The sequence below is a fragment of the Pelophylax lessonae genome (genome assembly GCF_965119305.1).
Source record: "Pelophylax lessonae genome assembly, chromosome: 2".
Lineage (NCBI taxonomy): Eukaryota > Metazoa > Chordata > Amphibia > Anura > Ranidae > Pelophylax > Pelophylax lessonae.
In genome coordinates this window covers 309836275-309861025 of record NC_138769.1, presented here as the reverse complement: position 1 = coordinate 309861025, position 24751 = coordinate 309836275, and the positions used below count along the sequence as shown (strand labels likewise).

Below are 24751 nucleotides of genomic sequence, written 5' to 3'. Positions count from 1 at the left end.
ACTTTAATGACATTGGCTGTAAGTTTGGAGGACGTTGTCCTGCTGCAGAATAAATTTGGGGCAAATCACACGCCTCCCTGATGGTATGGCTGATGGATATCTTCCAATGTTAAAGGGAAGTAAGAATGATGTGTCTTTCATCTTCTGCATTGAGTTTCCTTGGCCGACCACTGTCTGCAGTCCTCAACGTTGTCCGTTTTCTTTGTGTTTCTTCAAAAGAGCTGGAACAGCACATCTTAAAAGCGCAGTCTGCTTTGAAATCTTTGCCTGGGAGAGACATTGCATGATGCAGCATAACTACCTTATGTCTTGTTGCTGTGCTCAGTCTTGCCATGGTGTATGACCTGTGACATGAAACATGTCTTCCACAACCTCACCTTGGTAGCAGAGTTTGCCTGTTCCTTACCCCGTTTTGAGCCTTCTACACAGCTGTCTGTTTTCAGTTAATGACTGTATTTCAGCCTACATTTAAAAGTGGTGATGACTGTACTACCAAAAGTGGATCCCCCGGTGTCCAGGTTGAATAAAGTGACTCTGGTACCAGTGGAAGAGTCTCCAACTTTTGCTGACCCTGCGGATAGACGGGTGGAATCCTTGTCTGGCCATTTACACGTGGTTGCAGGTCACATATTAACATCTTTACGACCGCCCGGCAGCCGCTCCTGCGCGAATCGCCGTAACTGTACGGCGGTTGCGAGCAGGAGGCTAGGGGGGCGAGTGCGCACCGCTGACTGGGCGCTCTCGCCCCTGCTCATCAGCGGGGAAGCCGATGCAGCAGGCAGGCGGCTCCGATTGCCGCCTGACACCCACGATCGTTCCCCCCTGAGTGAGAACGGTCAGCTGTTGTAAACACAGCTGACCGTTGTTCTCCCTGGAATGATCATAGAGCCCCTGTGATCCTTCTATATAGGAACACAGGTCTCGATGGTCATTCCACAAGCCACGCCCCCCCAGTTAGAATCACTCCTCTAGGCTCACATTTAACCCCTTGATCACCCACAATGTTAGCCCCTTCCCTGCCAGTGTCCTTATTATAGTAACAGTGCATATTTTTAGCACTGATTACTGTAGTAATGTCACAGGTCCCCCCCAAAAGTGTCAAAAATGTCAGTCGGGTCCGATCTGTCCGCTGCAATGTCGCAGTCCCGCAAAAAATTGCAGATCACCGCCATTACAAAAAAAAAAACAATAAAGGCATAAATCTTTCCCATAGTTAGTAGACACAAAAACTTTTGCCCAAACCAATCAAAATACGCTTATTGCAATTTTTTTTTAACCAAAAATATGTAGCAGAAAATTAATTGGCCTAAAATGTTAAAAAATTTTAATTTTTACTTTTTTTTTTTTTTTTTTTGGGGAATGTTGTATAGCAGAATGTGAAAAATATATAGATTTTTTTTTTTTTTTTTCAGAATTGTCGCTCTTTTTTGTGTATAGCGTAAAAAATAAAAAGGTGATCAAATACTGCCAAAAGAAAGCTCTATTTGTGGGGAAAAAAAGGACGTAAATTTTGTTTTGGGTACATCGTCGCACGACCGCACAATTGTCAGTTAGTCACGCAGTGCCAAGTTGAAAAAGTGGCCTGGTCATTAAGGGGGCAAATCCTTCCGGTTCCACCCTAGGCTTATACTCCAAAGTTCTATTATTAATTCAAGGCTCTTCAAATACATTCTACTTGGTGACTATAGAATGTAGTTATCCTTGGCTTTTGTATACACAGTTTTGCAAACTGCTTACAGATCTCTAACAAGGTGATAAACTGCAGGATGTTCTGTTTTGGGAAACTCGTGTGTCTGACCTGAGGCCTATTAAATCTTCATATGAAATTTATGAAAATATGTCTCTTCATAATAGTTCTGACAAAAGCCAAAGGGTAGTCACACCAAATATACATTTTTTTTCTGTTTTGTTCACTTTGCGTTTTGTAAATTGATAAAAATAAGCAAATAAAATATATATTTTAAAAGCATTTTTACAGCATTTCTTTACACCTGCTTAAAACGTTTGCACAGTACTGTATCTGAATATTATAATATATTCAGTCAAACATATTTTTCTTTGTGGTGAATGGTGATATGTTATGCATACCTAATATTAGTATATTATTTCCATTCTTCTGATATATAAAGTATTATATCTCTCTGATTATTGCAGTGCCTTGCAAATTTGGTATCAAATGCCCCTTATCATCGACTAAAACCAGGTCTACTCACTAGAGTTTGGAACTATATTAAACCCTACATCCGCAATAAAGGTTGGCAAAAGTTTTTACCTTATATGTGTAAAAGAAAAAAAAAAGTAAAGAATTTTATTTTGTTTTGTGCTTTTTTTTTTTTTTCAACAGTAAAATTCTCCCGGGTCGTCTTCCTTTATGCCCACTGTCGCTCAAAAAGCAACTTATGGTGCAATCAGACATTGATGTACCTTTATGTTGAAGTTCAGCCTGTGCCTCTCTAGAATTTTTCCTTGGCTCTTTGTCTACTATTTGCAATCTTTCTGTTTTAGTCTGGGTCGATTTTCCTCTTGCAGCCACATCCATTGAGGTTGGCTACACTCCCATGAATCTTAAAGCGGAGTTCCAGACGTTTTTGTTTATTAAAAGTCAGCAGCTACAGAGTGTAGCTGCTGACTTTTAATAAACACACTCACCTGTCCCACGATCCAGCGATGCGGGAGCCTCGGTTCTCTCCCTCTTCTCCCCGCAGCGCCAGCATCACAAGTGTGGGCACCCGGCCATGACAGCTTGTGGCTTCACAGCCAGATGCGCACTGCGCATGCGTGAGTTGCGCTGCGCTTCCTTAGTGGCCGGGCAGAAGGAGAACGTCCATTCAAGCCGCCTAGGTGGCCCAAGCAGAAGTGGGAGTGGGTACCCCCCCCAAAAAAATGACATGCCAAATGTGGCATGTCAGGGGGTCAGGAGCACTTAAAGCAGAAGTTCCACTTTTGGGTGGAACTCCGCTTTAAACGTCTTTCTTTATATTTTCAGCTGTACTTACATGAAAGACGGCCTTTACCTTTGACATGCTGGTCTATAGTTTTCCTTTTCATCTCCTTAGACAACTCTGTCTTGCTTTCCCGAGCCCATATTCAGTGTAGTGCACATGATTATATCAAACAGCAGAGTAATTACTTTTCTCCATTTAAAACGGCTTACTGATATTTGGGTTGAAGACTTTTTACTAATTAAAGTAAGCCATTTAAAATATTACAATGATCCAATTTTTTTAATAATTTCTAGGGTTACTAACAAATCTGTCTAGAGCATTTTAGAATATCTCTTTTTCTCTAGCGCTCATCGACAGACGTAGTCCTCGGTGATACACCACCTTCGGGTTATGTTACCTCCGCAGGAGCAGGACTAGACAGGAAATTAAAAAGCTCTGGCCACACCCTAGGGGCAGTCCCAGAGGGTATATCCTCTCTCTCTCTGCCTCAGCAAATCAGTTATTTTCTGTCTAGTTAGGAGTAAGGACCTAGACACCTTGCTGGAATCTTAGGTCCTGGCAAGAATTTTTTCTTATAGGATTTTTTTAGACAGCTTTTTTCTCCAGTGTTCCTGTGAGATCTTCAAGCAAGAAAGCTGAACTGGGCGACGGGCTGGATGTTGAGATCCGGTGGTCACCCCAGTTCAGCCTACGAGCGCGTGCAGGCCATAGCTCCGCGCTGGGTCGGCCGCGACAAAGTCCCATTAAAGGACTGTCCACGCGAGTTAAACGTCTCGCCGAAACGCCAAAGACCATGAGTCACGGCGTCCGTATCGGTCGACAGCCCTCCCGCCCCGGTGGAGAGGGGTACTGTCAGGAGTTGGTGCCCGCCTGGTTCCGGTATGGTGAGTAGTATGTTCCCCCTTTTTCCCTGACGGGTTTTGTGGTGAACGCGGGCCCCTCTCTGTATGGTAAGAAAGAGTCCTTTCTATCCTATAACATGTCACAAATCCTCCTACTTTGAGTGTGATTTATGTGTGCAAAAGCCAGGAGGCTTGGCTTGGGAGCTAACAATCTATTGTATACATGTTTTAAAGATGTAATCTGTGGCATTCTGGGAATCTTATGGGTTAAGTATAAGCTACCTACCAGTCAGAAGCCACGGACATGTAGACTGCCTTCCAAATCAGATCTCCAGCTATTAGCAGGCCTCCCGAACGGCCACGCGGTCCGCCAGGGCCGGTACCACCAACCACGCCATATCCCCATGCAGAGAGAGTGTTGTGTGCCCTGCAGCACACCGCTATTCAGTTTAGGCCGCCGCCATTTTTTTTTGCTGGATCGCACGAGCCGCCATTTTGGCGTAGCCTCGTGTCTCCAGCATGGGGGCGGCCATGTTTGAGGTGATCCTACACCTCGTGGAGCTTGGGGGAGGCGCCGGAAGGCGTGCAGAAGGGCGGAGCCGCCTCCTTTCTTCCTGGGCAGCCAGCCAAAAGACTTCCTGTTTGTCAAGACAGCGCTGTAAGCTGTTGCAGTTTAACTCTGAGCATCAAGTGGTGAGCCTGGGGGTCTATCTCTCTCTCTCTCGATCGAAAGGGATCCCTAAGCAGGTAACACTAAGGGGCTTTTTTGTGGCGCTGGGGGTCAGAAAAGAAAAAAAAAAAAAAAAAAAGTTTTTTTCTTTACTTTTGAATTATATTATCCAGGAAGTAACTGGAGTTATTATGGACCCTGCCACATATATTCCCCCACCTGTTTCCCTCGAGGGGGCCTCGGGACCCGCCGGTGCACAGAGTATAGAGTCATTTACAGCAATTTTGGAGTCTATGGTGGCTCGGGTGGAGGCGGCCTGTCAGGGACGGGGGTCAAGGAAGCGACCCCCGCCTACCCCTATACCATCTGACACCTCTGACTCAGATTCAGAGATGGTCACGGCAGTTGCAGGTTCCTCTGCAAGGGCTGTTATCCCAGGTAAAGCCCCCTCAGACAGTGAGGAGGACGCTTCTTCTCTTGCTATAATTCAGGAAGAAGCATTGGTGGACGCACTAGTTGTGGCAGTGCAAGAAACCTTAAAACTTGAGGCTTTACCGGCAGAGGCAACTGAAACAGAGAGGCCTTTTGGGACTAATAAGCCCATCAAGACGGCGAAGGCTTTTCCTGTACCTAAATGTTTTGGTAATCAGATTAAAGGAGAATGGGAGCATTCTAAACGTACCTTTACTATTTCCAAGCGTATTGCTAGACGCTATCCGTTTGAAGAATCCATCATTAAGAAATGGACGGTACCACCAGTCGTGGATCCGCCTATTTCCAGGCTGAATAAAGCCACGGTTATTCCAGTGGAGGACACTTCGTCCTTTAAGGATCCGGTGGATCGAAAGATAGTGCGGGACTCTGCTTCTATCTTTTCTCTGATAGGGTCAGCATTTAGACCAGTAATCGTTATTGGTCTAGTTTCCCAGACACTTACGGAATGGGCGAAAATGGTACGCCAAGATCTTAGGGGAAAAGATATTCCCCAGGAGACATCTGATTTGATGGAACAGATCATACAAGGGCTACGGTTTATCTGTGACGCAGCCTTGGACACTACTCCCCTATTAGGGCAGGCATCTAAGTTAGCAGTGATCCTCAGACGTGTGCTGTGGTTAAAATGCTGGTCAGCTGACCTAGGTTCCAAAAAGACCTTGACCAATCTCCCCTTTCAGGGGAATCGTCTATTTGGAGCCAACCTAGATGAAATCATTAAGGATGCCACTGGGGGCAAGAGCACTTTTTTGCCACAGGCTGCAAAAGCTAAGGGACCTCGCAACAAGCGAGGACCTTTCTTTACCGCCCATAAAGGGCGCCCGGCTGGTACTAGCGGGAAAGGCAAGACTCCTCCAGGAGGATTCAAGAAGGGCTGGTCGGACAAGCAGAGGACCAACACAGCCAGACCCGAAGCAAAGGAGTACACAGCCTGAAGGTGCGCCCCCACCCGGTTTCAGGGTGGGGGGACGTTTTCACCGGTATTCAGGACATCAGATCGAGCATCAACCACTACTACCGGTGCGATTCTTCCCTTCCAACATTTAAGTACCACAGGAAGCGGTAGTTACCGTTCCCTGAATAGATCTTTTCCTTTACCCTTTCCTAAGATTAGTCCCGATACCTCACAGGAATCGGATCTGGTTGACCAGATAGGCCAAGTAGCCTCTAGTCGGGTGACTTCGGTCCCTGAGGTTCAACCAGAAAAGATCACCCTTCCTGATAACTATCAGGTATCTGATAAATGTGTGGAAACAGAAAACGACCAGACTTTCTCGGATGGTCGGGGCCAGATAGCTCTAGGGACGCCTGGTTCAGATCCAATCAGCGCCAGTGTTCCTAGAAATTCTAGGCTGGCCTCCTCAAGCCGGCCTGGCCGACTTGGACATGCTAGTCGCAGACGTTCCGTGGGAACTTCGTCTCAGGGAGTGTCTGTGGTCTCTAGGACCAAGTTACCTTCGTGCTTTACAGTCGCTGGTTTTAATGGCCTGGCCATTGAGACCCAAGTACTGAAGGACAGAGGTTTGTCTACTTCTGTCATTCCTACCCTTATTAAAGCAAGGAAAGCGACTTCCAGCAAAGTCTATTATCACACATGGAAGACTTATATTGCGTGGTGCGAATCTTTAGGATTTCCTCCACGTACCTATTCGGTGTCTCGAATATTGGCCTTTTTGCAACAAGGGGTTGAGCAGAAGCTAGCCTTGAGCACCATCAAGGGTCAAGTTTCAGCATTAGCAATCTTCTTTCAGAAGCCGTTAGCTACCAAGTCCTTGGTGCGGAATTTCATCCAGGGGGTGCGGCACCTGGCTCCTCCAGTCCGCGCGCCCTTACCGCCCTGGGATCTTAATTTGGTTTTGTCGGTTCTACAGAAACCTCCCTTTGAAAACATCAGGGAGATTCCCTTGCTTACTCTATCCCAGAAGGTGGCCTTCTTGGTGGCTATTACTTCTGCTCGCAGGGTGTCAGAACTGGCTGCATTATCATGCCAGTCACCATACCTAGTGATTCATAGGGATAAGGTAGTACTTCATCCTAAGCCATCCTTTCTTCCCAAGGTGGTTTCAGATTTTCATCTGAATGAAGATATTGTACTACCTTCCTTGTGTCCTCAGCCCAAGCATCATCGGGAACATGCGTTGCATTCCTTAGATGTGGTTCGGGCAATCAGGGTATACCTGAAAGCTACGGAATCTTTCCGTAAGACGGATTCACTTTTTGTGATCACGGATGGCCCCAGAAAGGGTTTGCCTGCATCTGCCGCGACCATTGCCAAATGGATTAGACAAACGGTGGTACAGGCTTATTCTATTAAGGGTCAGAGTCCTCCGTTCCCTGTTAGGGCGCACTCCACTCGAGCGCTCAGTACTTCCTGGGCCTTTCGCCATCAGGCGTCAGTGGTCCAGGTATGTAAGGCGGCCACCTGGTCGTCGGTACATACCTTTACAAAATTCTATAAAATTGATGTGACGGCATCGGCGGATGCCTCATTTGGCCGCAAGGTTTTGCAGGCCGCAATTTGAGGAGACCGGTGGTCTACCTCGAGGGTTTTTTTCTGTTTGAAAAAAAAAAAAAAAAAAAATTGTTTTCTCTTTTTTGGTTGAGTCTCATCATTAAGGATGAGCATTGTAAACTTCTAGTTGGCACCGGTTGGGCCTTCTAGATTGGGATTTGATTTCCATTTTCCCACCCCTCAGTTGTGATACTGCTCTGGGACGTCCCGAAGGTGGTGTATCACCGAGGACTACGTCTGTCGATGAGCGCTAGAGAAAAATGGATTTTTGTAAAATCTTACCGTAAAATCCTTTTCTCTTAGCTCATCGACAGACGTAGTCCCCGCCCCTCTGTTTTGGAGTTGGGTTGGGTTAAATTCTCTAAGCACTGCTTTTTCACATAACTGATTTGCTGAGGCAGAGAGAGAGAGGATATACCCTCTGGGACTGCCCCTAGGGTGTGGCCAGAGCTTTTTAATTTCCTGTCTAGTCCTGCTCCTGCGGAGGTAACATAACCCGAAGGTGGTGTATCACCGAGGACTACGTCTGTCGATGAGCTAAGAGAAAAGGATTTTACGGTAAGATTTTACAAAAATCCATTTATAATAAGCAATAATTTTGATTTATTTCACATTTTATTTGCTTTACTCTGACATGCCACAAGCGCATACAGGTATACATGAATATATTATATTATCTTCTTATATTTGTTGTTCTGTGAAGCGTGAGGTTGATACCATTTTGAAAATATACATCACGTCAAAGGTTCTCTTTTTTGACATTTATATGCCCAGATCAATTTAACCCTGAACAAGTTCCCCATGACTTACTGGTTTTAATGATGGGTACAGTAAGTTTACATACCCTGGCGGAATTTATGATTTCTTGGCCATTTTTCAGAAAATATGAATAACACAAAAAAATGTATTTTACTCATGGTTAGTGTTTGGCTAAAGACATTTATTATCAATAAACTGTGTTTGTTTTTAAATCATAATAATAACCGAAACTACCCAAATGACCCTGATCGAAAGTTTACATACCCCAGTTCCTAATACAGTGTGTTGCCCCCTTTAACATCAATGACAGCATAAAAGTATTTTGTGGTATTTGTGGATGAGGCTCTTTATCTTCTCAGATGGTAAAGCTGCCCATTCTTCCTGGCAAAAAGCCTCCAGTTCTGTAAATTCTTGAGTTGTCTTACATTAACTGCACGTTTGAGATCTGCCCAGAGTGGCTCAATGATATTGAGGTCAAGAGACTGTGATGGCCACTCCAGAACCTTCACTTTTTATTCTGCTGTAGCCAATGACTGGTCGACTTGGCCTTCTGTTTAGGATCATTGTCATTTTGGAATGTACAAATACATCCCATGCGCAGCTTCCGTCCGGGCTGATTAATGCAAATTTTCCTCCATTCATTTTTTATAACATACTGCATTCATCTGGCCATCAATTCTGACCAAATTTCCTGTGTCTTTGTAGCTCACACATCGCCAAAACATCAGCGACCCACCTTCCGTGTTTCACAGTAGGAATGGTGTACCTTTTTATCATAGACCTTGTTGACTCCTCTCCAAATGTAGCGTTTATGGTTGTGGCCAAAAAGCTCAATTTTGGTCTCATCCCTCCAAATGACTTTTTACCAGAAGATTTGAGGCTTGTCTCTGTGCTGTTTGGTGTATTGTAAGCGGGATACTTTGTGGCATTTGCGTAGTAATGGCTTTCTTCTGGCGACTCAACCATGCAGCCCATCTTTCTTCAAGTGCCTCCTTATTGAACATCTTGAAACAGCTACACCACATGTTCTCAGAGAGTTCTGTATTTCACCTGAAGTTATTTGTGGGTTTTCCTTTCATCACAAACTATTTTTTCCTGGCAGTTGTGGCTGAAATTTTAGTTGGTCTACCTGACCATGGTTTGGTTTCAACAGAACCCCTAATTTTCCACTTCTTGATTAGAGTTTGAACACTGCTGATTGGCATTCTCAATTCATTGGATACCTTTTTATATCCCTTTCATGGTTTATACAGTTCAGCTACCTTTTCCATCAGATCATTTTACATTTTACAAAATTCTTTTGCTTTCCCCATGACTCAGAAACATCAGTGCAGCACTGGATGAAAGATGCAAGGGTCTGTCAGGAGTCAAAAAAACTCATTGACCTTTTACACACACACACACACACACACACACACACACACACACACACAAATTACAAGAAAACAGATCACAGGTGAGGATGGTTACCTTTTTAAGAGCCATTCAAACCCGTTTGTGTCAACTTGTGTGCATGTGATCAGGCCAAAATCACCAGGGTATGTAAACTTTTGATCAGGGTCATTTGGGTAGTTTCTGTTGTCATTATGATTTAAAACAAGTAAACACAGTTGATTGATAATAAAATGGCTTCAGCCAAACATTAACCATGAGTGAAAGAAAAGCTTTTGTGTTATCATTCATATTCTCTGAAAAATGGCCAAGAAAGGCTAAATTCTGCCAGGGTATGTAAACTTTTGAGCACAACTGTAATTGCTGTACTTCACAAAAGCTCAGAAAGAGGAAGATTGCCTTATAACATTGGTGGCTAGTAAGGGAACTAATGCCTCCTTAAAGTGTAAGTAAACCCTCCTATTGTTTATAGCCAAGGAAGCTGCCATCTTGGCCTTTTGTTTAATCTTCAAATGCCATGATGCTGCACATGTGGTTCGTTATGACACCAGCCATTGGGTGGTTTGACAGTTTGGTTGAGAGCACAACCAATGTGGCGCTTACATTCCTGGCGCATGCTGGAAAGGTAACTGTTTTTTGAAACCGTTAAATCGATGGGTTTACTTCCCCTTTAAAGACAGATAAAGATCATTGGTGTTTTGAATGAAAGGTGTGGGCTAAAGGCTGTCAGGCTTGATTTACACACAGGGAACACAGTGAAATCCGAGTAAAGCCCAGTACACAAGGGCTGAATGTCTTGAGACATTTGCCGGTTCAAAAAAAAAAAAAAAACATCCAACATTTGTGTGTGTTTGGCTGGCCTCTGTTGGACGTGCATGCTGGAAAACCAACAGCCGACTGACTCCTGATCAGCGCTCTCAGCCAACGGCAGAGAGTGCTCTGGCGGGGGGGCTGTCTCCCTGTCAGAACACAATAGCTCAGAAGGGGACTAACCCTGCATAGTTGGTTAGTATAGCCTCTTCGACCAGAGCTGACTGCTTTTTTTTTTTTTTTTTTTATTACACCCGCTGGGTTGAATGGAAAAAACCAATAGGGTGTACCAGGCTTAAGCAGTTTTTAGTACAGGAGAATAGCCGTTACACTATGGCAGACTGAAGTTAAGGCTAGAGTTAGGCTTTAATTAAATACACTTGGTGCAGTTAAACATTGATACTTCTTTATTGCCTGTTCTTTGTTTTATTTGTATTGACTTAATATTTTTACTGTTTTAGATGTGAATGTTCGAGTTTCAGGCCTTACATTGTTGGGTGCTATTGTGTCTGCTCAAGTACCGCTACCTGAGGTGCAGTTACTACTGCAGCAACCAGTTGTTTCATTGCTACCAAACAGTGGCCCTAGCACCATTACACGTCTCAGTGATCCTGACTGGTGGAGAAAAGAGACATTTCCAGAATTGGAATTAAGCAGTGAAACAAACCCTCAGCATCCAATGGCTGAGCCATGCTGGCTAGTACGTCTGTGCATATCACTGGTGGTCAATCCAAGGGAAGACTCCTATTCTGACAGTGATGTCAGCTCTGCCACTACTGTCCAATATGAACCCTCTCCTGTCCGCTTGGAAGCTCTGCAGGTATGAACTTTCATCTGGTTACCAAGGAAATTTTGGATATTTCACATTTTTGTAGATGCGCAAGAGTTCAACCACTTTTACAGTTTCATATGTCTGAAGGATTCTGCTGATGATACATTTTTGCTTAAGTTCTTGGGTCTACACATCAGCTCTGGCCATTACAAGAGTTAACACTCTCCCTATTTAAAATCCCTAAAAACTCCAGGGGCTTGTTCACACCATGTCCTTTTGAGCTGTGTTTTTCTGCACAACATCGCACATGTAAGGTGTGAACAGGGCACATAAAAAGCCATCGTTTTCTATATGCCATGTTTACGAAACCTAACGTGCATTGTGAAGAAAATCCCTGCTCAGAGGACATGTGAACAAGCCCCTGGAGTTTTTAGTGATTTTAAATTATGAATTATGTGGTAGGAGGTACTGGAACATGCAGTTTGTCAGGATCACCTAAAATTCCAAGGTGGACAGGAAATAGACAGCACCCAAGACCTGTAATAGGCTGATCCATGCCACCATGTTTCATTTTTAACATCGCTATCCCTTTTGGGTAACATTACATTTTAAATTTAAGTCCTTTTTGGAAAGGTGAATGTTGCATTTATGTTGCTTGGATGTGGTTAGCCAGCCAATGGTTTATCAGATTTTTTTTTTTTTTTTCAATAAAATTTAGGATATGTAGAGATAAGCTGCAGCCAGTGATGAATTAGGTGTACATTAGGCCCCAGGTTATTTTCAGTTTATGGCTCTCTAGTGCAGGAGAGCTGTTTTGTTAGGGTTCAGTGAACTTAAAAAATCAGCAGGTGGAAGGCCTGAACTTGAGTGGCAAGAAACAAAGCTATAAACTCCTATCTCTCTACGGTATCTCTATCTCTCGCGATCTCTCTCTAGCTCGATCTCTCTAGCTCGATCTCTCTGGCTCGATCTCTCTGGCTCGATCTCTCTGGCTCGATCTCTCTGGCTCGATCTCTCTGGCTCGATCTCTCTGGCTCTGGCTCGATCTCTCTGGCTCGATCTCTCTAGCTCTGGCTCGATCTCTCTAGCTCTGGCTCGATCTCTCTAGCTCTGGCTCGATCTCTCTAGCTCTGGCTCGATCTCTCTAGCTCTGGCTCGATCTCTCTAGCTCTGGCTCGATCTCTCTAGCTCTGGCTTGATCTCTCTAGCTCGATCTCTCTAGCTCGATCTCTCTAGCTCTAGCTTGATCTCTCCTAGCTCGATCTCTCCTAGCTCGATCTCTCTAGCTCTCTATATTTATGTATATATTTATGTACAGTGGGTACGGAAAGTATTCAGACCCCCTTAAATTTTTCACTCTTTGTTATATTGCAGCCATTTGCTAAAATCATTTATGTTCATTCTTCTTCCTCATGAATGTACACATAGCACCCCATACTGACAGAAAAACACAGAATTGTTGACATTGTTGCAGATTTATTAAAAAAAGAAAAACTGAAATATCACATGGTCCTAAGTATTCAGACCCTTTGCTGTGACACTCATATATTTAACTCAGGTGCTTTCCATTTCTTCTGATCATCCTTGAGATGGTTCTACACCTTCATTTGAGTCCAGCTGTGTTTGATTATACTGATTGGACTTGATTAGGAAAGCCACACACCTGTCTATATAAGACCTTCCAGATCACAATGCATGTCAGTGCAAATGAGAATCATGAGGTCAAAGGAACTGCCTGAAGAGCTCAGAGACAGAATTGTGGCAAGGCACAGATCTGGCCAAGGTTACAAAAAGATTTCTGCTGCACTTAAGGTTCCTAAGAGCACAGTGGCCTCCATAATCCTCAAATGGAAGACGTTTGGGACGACCAGAACCCTTCCTAGAGCTGGCCGTCCGGCCAAACTGAGCTATCGGGGGAGAAGAGCCTTGGTGAGAGAGGTAAAGAAGAACCCAAAGATCACTGTGGCTGAGCTTCAGAGATGCAGTCAGGAGATGGGAGAAAGTTGTAGAAAGTCAACCATCACTGCAGCCCTCCACCAGTCGGGGCATTCTGGCAGAGTGGCCCGACAGAAGCCTCTCCTCAGTGTAAGACACATGAAAGCCCCAATGGAGTTTGCTAAAAAAAAAAACCTGAAGGACTCCAAGATGGGGAGAAATAAGATTCTCTGGTCTAATGAGACCAAAATAGAACTTTTTGGCCTTAATTCTAAGCGGTATGTGTGGAGAAAACCAGGCACTGCTCATCACCTGTCCAATACAGTCCCAACAGTGAAGCATGGTGGTGGCAGCATCATGCTGTGGGGGTGTTTTTCAGCTGCAGGGACAGGACGACTGGTTGCAATCGAGGGAAAGATGAATGCGGCCAAGTACAGGGATATCCTGGACAAAAACCTTCTCCAGAGTGCTCTGGACCTCAGACTGGGCCGAAGGTTTACCTTCCAACAAGACAATGACCCTAAGCACACAGCTAAAATAACGAAGGAGTGGCTTCACAACAACTCCGTGACTGTTCTTGAATGGCCCAGCCAGAGCCCTGACTTAAACCCAATTGAGCATCTCTGGAGAGACCTAAAAATGGCTGTCCACCAACGTTTACCATCCAACCTGACAGAACTGGAGAGGATCTGCAAGGAGGAATGGCAGAGGATCCCCAAATCCAGGTGTGAAAGACTTGTTGCATCTTTCCCAAAAAGACTCCTGGCTGTATTAGATCAAAAGGGGGCTTCTACTAAATACTGAGCAAAGGGTCTGAATACTTAGGACCATGTGATATTTCAGTTTTTCTTTTTTAATAAATCTGCAACAATGTCAACAATTCTGTGTTTTTCTGTCAGTATGGGGTGCTATGTGTACATTCATGAGGAAGAAGAATGAACTTAAATGATTTTAGCAAATGGCTGCAATATAACAAAGAGTGAAACATTTAAGGGGGTCTGAATACTTTCCGTACCCACTGTATAGCGGGTTTATGTGTGTGTATATCTACCTTCTTCACATTATGCAGTGGTACATGTGTTTGGAGCCCTGCGACCAGGGTGGCTGCCTACCTCTGCCCTACTGTAGACCACAGCCTGCAGGGTTTGCAATACAGCATAACCTAGTGCCACTACATGCTACAGCTTCCCTGCACAGATCGTTACATTTAGTTACAGCTCGATCTCTCTAGCTCGATCTCTCTGGCTCGATCTCTCTGGCTCGATCTCTCTGGCTCGATCTCTCTGGCTCGATCTCTCTGGCTCGATCTCTCTGGCTCGATCTCTCTGGCTCGATCTCTCTAGCTCTAGCTTGATCTCTCTAGCTCTAGCTTGATCTCTCTAGCTCTAGCTTGATCTCTCTAGCTCTAGCTTGATCTCTCTAGCTCTAGCTTGATCTCTCTGGCTCGATCTCTCCTAGCTTGATCTCTCCTAGCTTGATCTCTCCTAGCTTGATCTCTCCTAGCTTGATCTCTCCTAGCTTGATCTCTCCTAGCTTGATCTCTCCTAGCTTGATCTCTCCTAGCTTGATCTCTCCTAGCTCGATCTCTCCTAGCTCGATCTCTCTAGCTCTGTATATTTATGTATATATTTATGTATATGTGTGTGTATATCTACCTTCTTCACATTATGCAGTGGTACATGTGTTTGGAGCCCTGCCACCAGGGTGGCTGCCTACCTCTGCCCTACTGTAGTAGATTGACCACAGCCTGCAGGGTTTGCAATACAGCATAACCTAGTACCACTACATGCTACAGCTTCCCTGCACAGATCGTTACATTTAGTGTTACCGGTTTCCTCTTGAGATCACTTTGGAATTTTAAGTCTTATGCATGGATTACTATTCAAAAACAAATCAACATTTTTAAACCTTAATTATTATTCAGGTGTTGGCTCGTCTGGTAAAGGGATATTTCCATATGGCACAGAGCTATCTCATGGAGTTGGGAGAGGTTGCTTGCAAATGTATGCAGGAGATGGATGCATCAATTCAGCTGCATGGTGCAAAGGTAAAGTGGGTTCTAATTCTTTAAAATGTTCTGTTATATGAGAACGTACACATTGGGTATATTTGTGTCTTTGCAAACCTATTTTTGGCTGGGAACATTTTAAATTGCTTCTTTTATAATATGTTTATATTTTTAAGCTTTTAGAAGAGCTGGGAACTGGGATAGTCCAGCAGCAGAAAACTGATTTGGTAATCCCTGCTGAAAAGAGAGTGACTGTTAGTCAGGTAAGTGCTCCATCTTGGTGTTCGTTTTCAGCATCAATATCTTTTTTTTTTTTTAAATTACAACTTCCAGTACATCATTGAGAGGGATAGCACTGCCCTCCTAAAAAATAGGAAATACATCATCAACCAGTATAATAAGTATCCTTGGGCCCCAGTTATTTGTGTTTCTTACAGCCTAACAGGAGCATCACAAGTTCATTAATTTATGCTTTTAGGTAGTCCTGCTAGTTGCAGGGGCCTCCTGAGTCAGCTCCTCTCATCTCAGGGACAGTGGACCGAAGGGTGTGTTGGCCAAGAACACTAGGGGAGAATTATGGAGGTTTCCTCTCTTCTCTGTCAGTCTCTTTTTGTGTGTGTTTGGGTGCCCAGAGGTTTCTCTCCCACCTAGGAGGCTGCAACCATCCCTTCAGGCGTCCAAGCTTAGGTGAGCTGCCTTATTTTTTCTATCGTTCATTGACGGACGGATTCTCTGTTCTTCATAACAGTAGGGTTAGACTGCCCCCTACAGGAATAGGACACTAGGCAGAAAAAAAGTTTTGGCTACGCCTATGGACAGTCCCGGGGGGTATACCCTCTCTCCCTGCTATAGGATGTCAGGTTTAATCTGCCTAGTCAGCAGTGAGGACCTAGTTCCTTGCTGGGATCTCTGGTCCTGGCAAAAGTTTTTTTTCTAGATATTTTTTTCTAGTTTTTTATCTGATTTTTTTCCTACAAGCAACTATGCTGGATCTGGGCAACAGGCTGGATGTATAGATCCAGTGGTCACCCCAGCCGGCCAGCGAGCGTGCGCAGACCCCTGCTCCGTGCTAGGTCAGACGCGACATAGTCCTACCGGACAGGGACTGGCCCTGCGAGTTAAACGTCTCACAGGTCGCATACCCGAGTTGCAGCGTTCCTATTGGCCGACAGCCTCCCCACTTCGGCTGAGAGGGGTTCTGTCAGGAGATGATGCCCCCCCCCCCTCTCCCCCTGGCAGGTTTTGAGGTGAACGCAGGCCCCTCCTCGGGAGGGTGGGACCCTCACGTTCCCGGGTTCCCCTCTGTCCTCTCATGCACCCCCCCCTTACCTGTCCTCTCATGCACCCCCCCCTTACCTGTCCTCTCATGCACCCCCCCCTTACCTGTCCTCTCATGCACCCCCCCTTACCCGTCCCCTCTCCCCCCCTTACCTGTCCCTCCTTCTCCCCCCCCCCCCAACTACTGGGGCTATGGGGCAATTGGAGCTACTCCTGGGGTCTGGGACCGGGCGCAGGCCGACGGTGGGGGTGGTGCGCCGCCCGCGACCGGACGATGGATCGATCGTGCGTAGGGGGGGGGGGGGTTCACCTGTCACTCCAGGGCCCCTTTTCCTGTCAATCACGTCCAGGAGACCCATGTGCTGTGGAAGATTGGTGACCATCTTAGTACACCCGAGCGGCCATTTTGCTGTGAATACCCATTGAAGTCAATGGCGGCCATGTTCTTGGAGTCCCTAGAGGCAGTTTTTGTGGTGGTGGAGCCCCTCCCTATACCCTAATGCTGACACTCAGGTTTTTCTCTGATGATCGGAATCGCTGCAGACACATGCTGTGCAGACATTCTGGGCCTTCCTGGTGCATCTTTGGTACAGGTGGTGAGCCTGGGGGGGGTCTCTCTCTCTGCTGGGGGCCTCTGTACGTTCTGCCTGACCTCTTGGGGGCGCTGTATGTTTAAAAAAAAAAAAAAAGTTTTTTTGGACTTTTTGCTGTCGAGTTCCCCTGGTGCAACATGGACCCTACGGAACATTCTTCCCCATCTGACCCCCTCAAGGAGGCTGCAGGGCCTTGTGGATCCCAGCTATCTATAGATGCACTGTCGGCGATCTTGGAATCATTTGTGTCCCAGGTGGAGCTGGCCTGTAAAGGGCGAGGTGCCAAAAAACGCCCTCCGCCTACCCCTGCATTATCTGATGTGTCAGATTCTGAATCTGATTTGGCCACTGCAGATGTGGGTCTCCCTGCTGGGTCTACCTCTCTGCGCCGTCTCCTCTGATAGTGAGGATGACACCTCTCCCTCCACCACCTCGCAAGAAAAGGCGCTGGTGGACACATTGGTTGTTTCTGTGTGTGAGACCCTAAAAATGGAGGACGCAGCTGCGACGGAGGCGCAAGTTACATTTGGCAATCACAAGCCATCCAGAGAGGCTAAGGTTTTCCCCTTTCCCGCGTATTTTAACAGCATGTCCAAATCGTCCCCCTGGGGTGCCTAAGCGGATTGCTAGGCGCTACCCCTTTTAGGAGCCCCTTGTTAAAAATTGGACTGTGTGAGTTTTGATCTGTCCCTCCGGTAAGGTTTTTCCCTTCCAATGTGCGCCCGGATCGCTTACAAGCTCTCTTTTGGGGCGGTGCAGGAACGTTTTCGGGGCTCTTACTCAAAACTGTTTATGGTCCTCAGGAAGGAGGGCAAGGAGCGTCTTATTCTAGACCTAAAAGCACTGAATTGTTTCATGCGAGTTCAAAAATTTAAGATGGAATCTGTTGGCATGGTGCTGGCTTCCCTACACCAGGGGGATTTCCTGGCCTCCATAAACATCAAAGATGCCTACCTTCACATCCCAATATGTGCAGGACATCAACGGTTTCAGCGTTTTTGCTGTGGGAGTGGATCACTATCAGTTTGTGGCGTTACCATTTTGGTCTCGCCTCTGCCCCTCGGGTCTTCACAAAGGTGTTAGCTCGGGTCCTGGCTTTATTACTGCAGCGGGGGATATCGGTCCTGGGTTACCTGGACGATCTGTTTCTCCGTGCGGAGTCTCCTATGGCGCTGGTAACAAACTTGGAGATCACCATGAGAACTCTGGAGGAGTTTGGGTGGATTGTGAATCTCTAGAAGTCGTCCCTGGTTCCTTCAATGAGACTGGACTATCTGGGCCTGACTTTGGATTAGTCCTCAGCAAGGGTGTTTCTTCATCCGGAAAAACTTCAAAAGCTCCAGACTGCGATTCAGCTATTGCTGTCCAGCAAATGGTAGTCCCTTCGGACTTGTATGAGAGCTCTGGGACTGATGTTTTTGTCCTTTGAGGCGTTACCTTTCGCTCAACTCCACACGAGAATACTCCAAAAGGAAATTCTGCTCAAATGGAACAAAGATCCAAATTCCCTGGACAATCAGATCCAGGTGACCAGGAGGTCCCTGATATGGTGGCTTCAGTCCCCGACGCTCAAACAAGGAAAATCCCTCCTCCCGATATATTGGACAGTGATCATCATGTACCTTCGTTGGGGCACTCCAGACATAGATCTGTTGGCGTCTCAGATCAATAGGAAAGTGCAGAGGTTTGTGGCCCATTCTTGGGACCCTCTGGCAGGCGCCACAGATGCACTGGTGGCTCCGTGGGGGTCAGTATCAGCTGGATGTATGCCTTCCCCCCCCCTCTCAAGTTGCTGCCAAGACTTATTCTTAGGTTCGAGGTGGAATGGATTCCGGTCATTCTTGTGGCTCCGGACTGGCCTCCCTTAGCTTGGTACGCCGACCTGGTCAGGCTAGTCGCAGATGTTCCTTGGAGACTTCCTCTCAGGAAGGATCTACTGTCTCAAGGGCTGATCTTTCATCCTGCTTTACAGTCGCTTGCTTTGACGGCTTGGCTGTTAAAGGAAGGTGCTTAAAGACAGGGGATTGTCTGCTTTAGTGATTCCAAGAAGGATCTTTCATCGTACGTGGAAATCGTAAATTGTGTGGTGTGAGCCTCTTGGGGTTCCTCCTCACTCTTACTCGGTGGCTCGGATTTTGGTTTTCCTTCAACGGGGAGTTGATCATCAATTGGCCTTGAGTACTATCAAGGGTCAGATTTTGGCCTTGGCAATTTTCTTCCAGAGGCCATTAGCCACCCATTCCCTGGTGCGTACCTATGTCCAGGGGGTGCAACACTTGGCTCCTCCGGTGCGACCTTCGTTGCCACCTTGGGATCTTAATTTGTCACGGTCGGTTCTCCGGAAACCTCCCTTTGAAAATATTCGGGAGATTCCCCTGCTTACCTTATCTCAGAAGGTGCCTTTTTTGGTGGCTAATACTTCTGCGCGCAGGATGTCGTCCAGATCCGTTTTTCCTTCCGAAGGTGGTTCCCAGTTTCCACTTAAATGAGGATATTGTGCTACCCTCCTTGTGTCCTATGCCTAAGCATCCGAAGGAATTTGCACTACGTACTTTGGATGTGGTTCTGGCAATCAGGGTGTACTTGGTGACTGAGTCTTTTCGAAAGTCAGATTCGCTCTTTGTTCTCGTGGATGGACCAAAGAAAGGGCTGCCTGTGTCTGCTGCGACCTATTTCCAGATGGATCAGACAGACGGTTGTGCAGGCTTATTTAATTAAGGGTCAGGTTCCACCTTTCCTTGTTAGGCGCACTCTACACGGGCGCTTAGTGCTTCCTGTGCTTTTTGCCATCGGGCATCTGTGGTTCAGGTTTGCAAGGCAGCTACCTGGTCACCTGTTCATACCTTCACAAAATTTTATAAGGTGGATGTGCTGGCATCTGCAGATGCCTCTTTTGGCCGCAAAATTCTGCAGGCTGCTGTTTAAGGGGTTTCTTAGTCCCCCTTGAGGGTGCTTAAGGTTTTTTTCCGGTGGGTCTCCTCTTGTTGTTCTGATGAGTCCTATGTTGCCTGGTTGGCTGTGGTTCAGCCTTGGGGAATTATTTTCTGCTGTTCTCTCACCCCCCATGTTTTATGGCACTGCTTTGGGACATCCCTACTGTAATGAAGAACAGAGACTGCGTCCATCAATGAATGCTACAGAAAATTGGATTTTTGTCTTACCGTAAAATCTTTTTCTCTGAAGTTCATTGATACACGCAGTACCCGCCGCTCTATTTTGAGTTTGGTTGGTATTGTTTTCTCTGACACTGCTTTGATACAAAACTGACATCCTATAGGAGGGAGAAAGGGTATACCCCCCGAGACTGCCCATAGGAGTAGCCAGAACTTTTCTTATGCCTAGTATCCTGCTCCTGTAGGGGGCAGCATAACCCTGCTGTTATAAGAAACAGAGATTGCGTCCGTCAAACTTCAGAGAAAAGGATTTACGGGAAGACAAAAATCCAATTTTTTTCACATCCTATTGTTTTTCCCCTACCTTTTTTCAAGCCTATGTCTTCTGGGTGTCCCTTGTGTAGTCGTCCTAGGGTTGGTATGGTTTCTGCCACCCATGGGTCAGAGCAGGTGATTTTTTTTTTTTTTTCTTTTTCTTAAGGCCACCATCACACAAACTATTACATATCTTGTTTTTCTGCTAAAAGAATTAAAATTCTATTCAGCTAGTCTAGTGACACAAACACCCATACCAGACAGCAGACCAGTCTGCTCGCTTATCTCTACTAAAGTGATAAATCTTGGTCACTGATCCACTTCTAACTTTGTAACAAAGGAAGATCACCACACTGATGAAGTCATTACTCGGTTTACCCTATTCCCTGGTGGTCAGCCAACTCTGTGTTTATAGTCCTGCCTGATAGTACTGCCCCGCCTTCTTCTAGTGCTGTGGGGAAAATTTATGGAAGCTGACATAAAAAAAAATATAGGTACTTCATATATTGGCTATAGTAAAAAATGTATTTGACTTAGGTTAAGTAGCACTTTCTTTTCTGCTGTGAGTTCAACTTTTAAACTGATATCATTTATGAAATTGCATTAAAGACCATATAAATTTCTATAATTTAAATAGTAAATGCATAGTAAGAAAAAGTTACATTATGTTTACACATATTATGCAAGTTTGTTGTAAACATTTTATTTTTTTCAGTCAAATTTCTCAGAAATTGGAAAAAGCTCAGCACATTTTGGCAACTGGTACACATATCCCTGTTTTATGCTTGCATACTCATTTGTATGCTTAACCACTTAGTGATCACCCGCTCGCCTTGTACTGCAGACAAACAGACTCTGTAGTCAAAGCGACATACCTATATCTTGCTGCCTACTTCCAAATTTGGGGCCCCTGGGGGACTGTCAGTAAGTCACAGCCGGGACGCGCTGATCGGTTGTGTGCAATCACAGCCAAGAGCTCTGTGTTGACATGCAACACAGAGCTCTCTATACAGGGAGCGATCTCTGTGTTTTTCATCCCTGCTTTGCAACTTGTAATCAACTTGTAAAAGCAGCACACTTTACACACATTACACCTAGTTAGGCACATATTTTAACCCCTTGATCGCCCTAGTTGTTGACCCCTTCCCAGTCACTAGTACAGTGACAATGCATATTCTTAGCACTAATTAATGTATTAGTGTCACTGGTGATGTCAGTGGCAGTCGGCTCCTCCCCCGAGCATCAATTAGTGTCAGATTGTCGTCCTCACTATCGCAATCCCATTAAATTATAAGTCGTTGATCGTCACCATTAGTAGTATAACCAAGTAAAAAAAACCAGTATGTATACCATAGTTTGTAGGCTTCAACTTTCACGCAAACCAATCAATATTAACTTTTTGGGAGTTTGTTTAATCGAAAACATGTAGCAGAATACATTTTGGCCAAAATTTATAAAGAAATAAGATTTTTTTTTTTTTCCTACATATGTTTTGTAGCAGAAAGTTAAAAATGTTGGCCTTTTCATTCATATCGCAAAAAAATAAAAAAAAACAGAAACAGTGGTGATGAAATAACAGCCAAAAGAAAGCTCTGTTTGTGTGAAATTAAATTAAATACATTTTTAGTTTGGGTACAGCTTGCATGAGCATGCAATCTCCAGTTAAAGTAGCGCAGGTTCGAATAGCAAAAAAATGGCCTGGTCATGAAGGGAGTGGGGGGGGGAATCTTCTGGAGTTGGAAGTGGTTATAGTGTATTTCCACTTTTGCATTTAGTTGAGAGAATCCTATTATATGTTTTATATGTTCACTTTCAAACCGCCTGCCTAATAAGAAAAAAAAAAGAAAAACCCTTTTAAAGGTTTCGCAGAAGAAGTCTTTCTGGCTGAGCCTCCTCTCAGGCTGTGTTCAAGTCTAGTTTTAGAACTGATAGTAATATCTGCTAGCACAGTACAGACAGGGCTAATTATGGCAAGCACAGCTCCCTCATGAAAAAAGTAGTGTTTTTCAGTGCTGGAGTTATCAGAAAAAAACATTTAAAAAGGTAAGCAGCTTTATTTTATATATTTTTCTTGATTGTACAGTACAGAACACGATTGGCTTCCTCAAACCATAGAACGTATGCTGGCTGCCTTCAGGTGATTGGACACTGGAAATATACTTGCTAGGTTAACCTCAGAACATACCCATAACCCCACTCAGTGAGGCTCCAGTTTTTGCTAGTGTCCTTAGGAGAGTGACCTGTTCTTCTCTGGAGCAGTATTTTTCTTTAAACAATTAAATTTTAACTAATATAAGTTAGGTGTTATGCTAATTTGACTTCAAAAGTGGATATACACTTTAACCTCTTGCCACCTACATACCACTTATGTACAATGGCAAAGAGGGTAGGCGCACATACAGTATGTGTTCATAGGCAGCAGAGATTTCTGTGTTTAGAGTGCACTCACTATGCACTCCCAGCACAGTGACCGAGCTGTCAGAGACAGCCAGGACCAGCTCCCAATCATGTGACCACTGCGACAGCCAATCACAGTGGTCATGTGATCAGGCAAACAACCCACCCGGGGCACAATAGCCCAGTTAAAGGGATTCCAAGGCTAGTCGAGAAGGGGTTAAACATTTGGTAACGTAATCTGTAAACCATTAAAAAGATCTATTTTTCTTAACTTCCCACCAACTCACAATATACATTTTTCCTACGCTGTAGGCCGTAGCATTTTGGAACATGATTCTGAATGGTCCTTTACCAGCAGCCTTGCAGAATGAGCAACATCCTACCCTTCAAACAACCGCTTGTGATGCGCTGTCATCTGTTTTACCAGAGGCATTTACCAGTTTACCAGTAAGTATTTATCAATGTGAAAGAAAAAGTATTTTCTAGCGTAAGAATGGTCAGTACAACCTTTTGGTACATGTTTTAAATAATCGGTCAATCCACAAATGATTCTGCTTTATAGATTAAGCTGGCTATACACAGTTCGAATCTCGGCAAGTTTACCAGGAACCAGCCGAGATTCGAACAGTTAATAAGCAGGCTGAATGTATCAAGTTAATCGATCAACTTGGTCACAAGCAGCCTGCCGGTTTCGTTTGCGATTATCGCAAGCGGCTGCTATAGCCACTAGCGACAATCAGTCTTCTCCCAGTGGGGGTGACTTCTCCACTTCTCCTGCCCCTCCTTCCGGGAGCAGACAATTGCTCGGCAGGAGGGATTTCTCTCTCAGCATAGTCTGTGTTGATGGGGGAATCGTGCAAATTTCTCTCTTGCAACCAGGATTGGGGTGGTGGGGGGGGGGGTTGTTTTCTGGGGATTTGCACCATGTTTGGCTTGCCTAAGACAAAGTGTACTTGCCTAAGACAAAGTGTACTTACTCTTTTGGTCCCCATGCCGTGACCTAAACTGTCCCACCCACTTCTCCACAGATCCATACTTTTAGGATCCATCACCTGCAGTGTTTGGGGATTGATAACCACTTCCCCTCTAAAGCAATTATTTTAATTTTTTGCACACAGTTAAAATGATTTTTTTATACCCCCCAGAGTATTATGTATTTCGTGTAAGCAGAGTTTCTGTAGAATAAATTGGAATTTTTTTATGTTGCACAATATTTACAGTATTTTAACTTCTATATTTTCAGAAACAAATACCCTAATGCTCACAAACCTAATATAATACACATTTTTGGTAAAAGCTAAAATATGAGGTGGTGTAAATGGATTCCAAATGTGTTAAAACTTTGTGCCTTAAAAACGGCGAAGGAAAAACCGTATCCTACAGTTATTGCTGTCACTCCACCGTTCGTGATGATGCCTAACGTGGCGCAGTCACCGTTTACATATACCTACACACCCAACTTGTATTTTTGTATCCGTGTGTGTGGGGTGATGGAAATGCTTTTACATTTTTCTATTCGATTTTAATTTTTTACCCTTTTTTTTTGTTTACTTGGCCCCTACGTTATAGCAATTAAATTAAAGGCGTGATGGCACTAGCAAGGGACAGGTTCTCCTTATGGAAATCAGGGGTCTGTTAGACCCTAAAATGTTTCCCCTGCCCTCCACTGCAGCCGATCCAGTATCAGAATGTACTCAGTCTGCTGTGTACCCAGCTTTCCAGCTGGAATTTTGACAGCTTTGAACCAGAAGCACTTAGTGCTGAGCACTTCTGGTTTACACTTCTGCAAAGGCTGTAGAGCTGCCTGGATCATTTTTACCGTTAAGCCCGCAAGAAAAAAATGAAAACCAGCTCACGGCTGCTACTGCATGAGCTTGTTTTAACCAGTTCACTCTTTGGCCATACCAGACATGTT

General features: G+C 44.9%; 1 protein-coding gene across 1 annotated transcript in view; it reads left to right on the top strand.

Annotated features, from left to right (window-relative positions):
• Positions 1 to 24751, top strand: part of HEATR6 (HEAT repeat containing 6) — a gene marked incomplete at its 3' end in the record, with an annotated part of 131737 nt that overhangs the window by 85398 nt on the left and 21588 nt on the right. The window contains exons 11-15 of the mRNA XM_082246145.1: positions 2155 to 2254; positions 10887 to 11245; positions 15057 to 15179; positions 15317 to 15403; positions 23149 to 23283. Of these exons, the coding sequence (XP_082102271.1) occupies positions 2155 to 2254; positions 10887 to 11245; positions 15057 to 15179; positions 15317 to 15403; positions 23149 to 23283 (804 nt within the window). The remainder of the gene's footprint in view (positions 1 to 2154; positions 2255 to 10886; positions 11246 to 15056; positions 15180 to 15316; positions 15404 to 23148; positions 23284 to 24751) is intronic.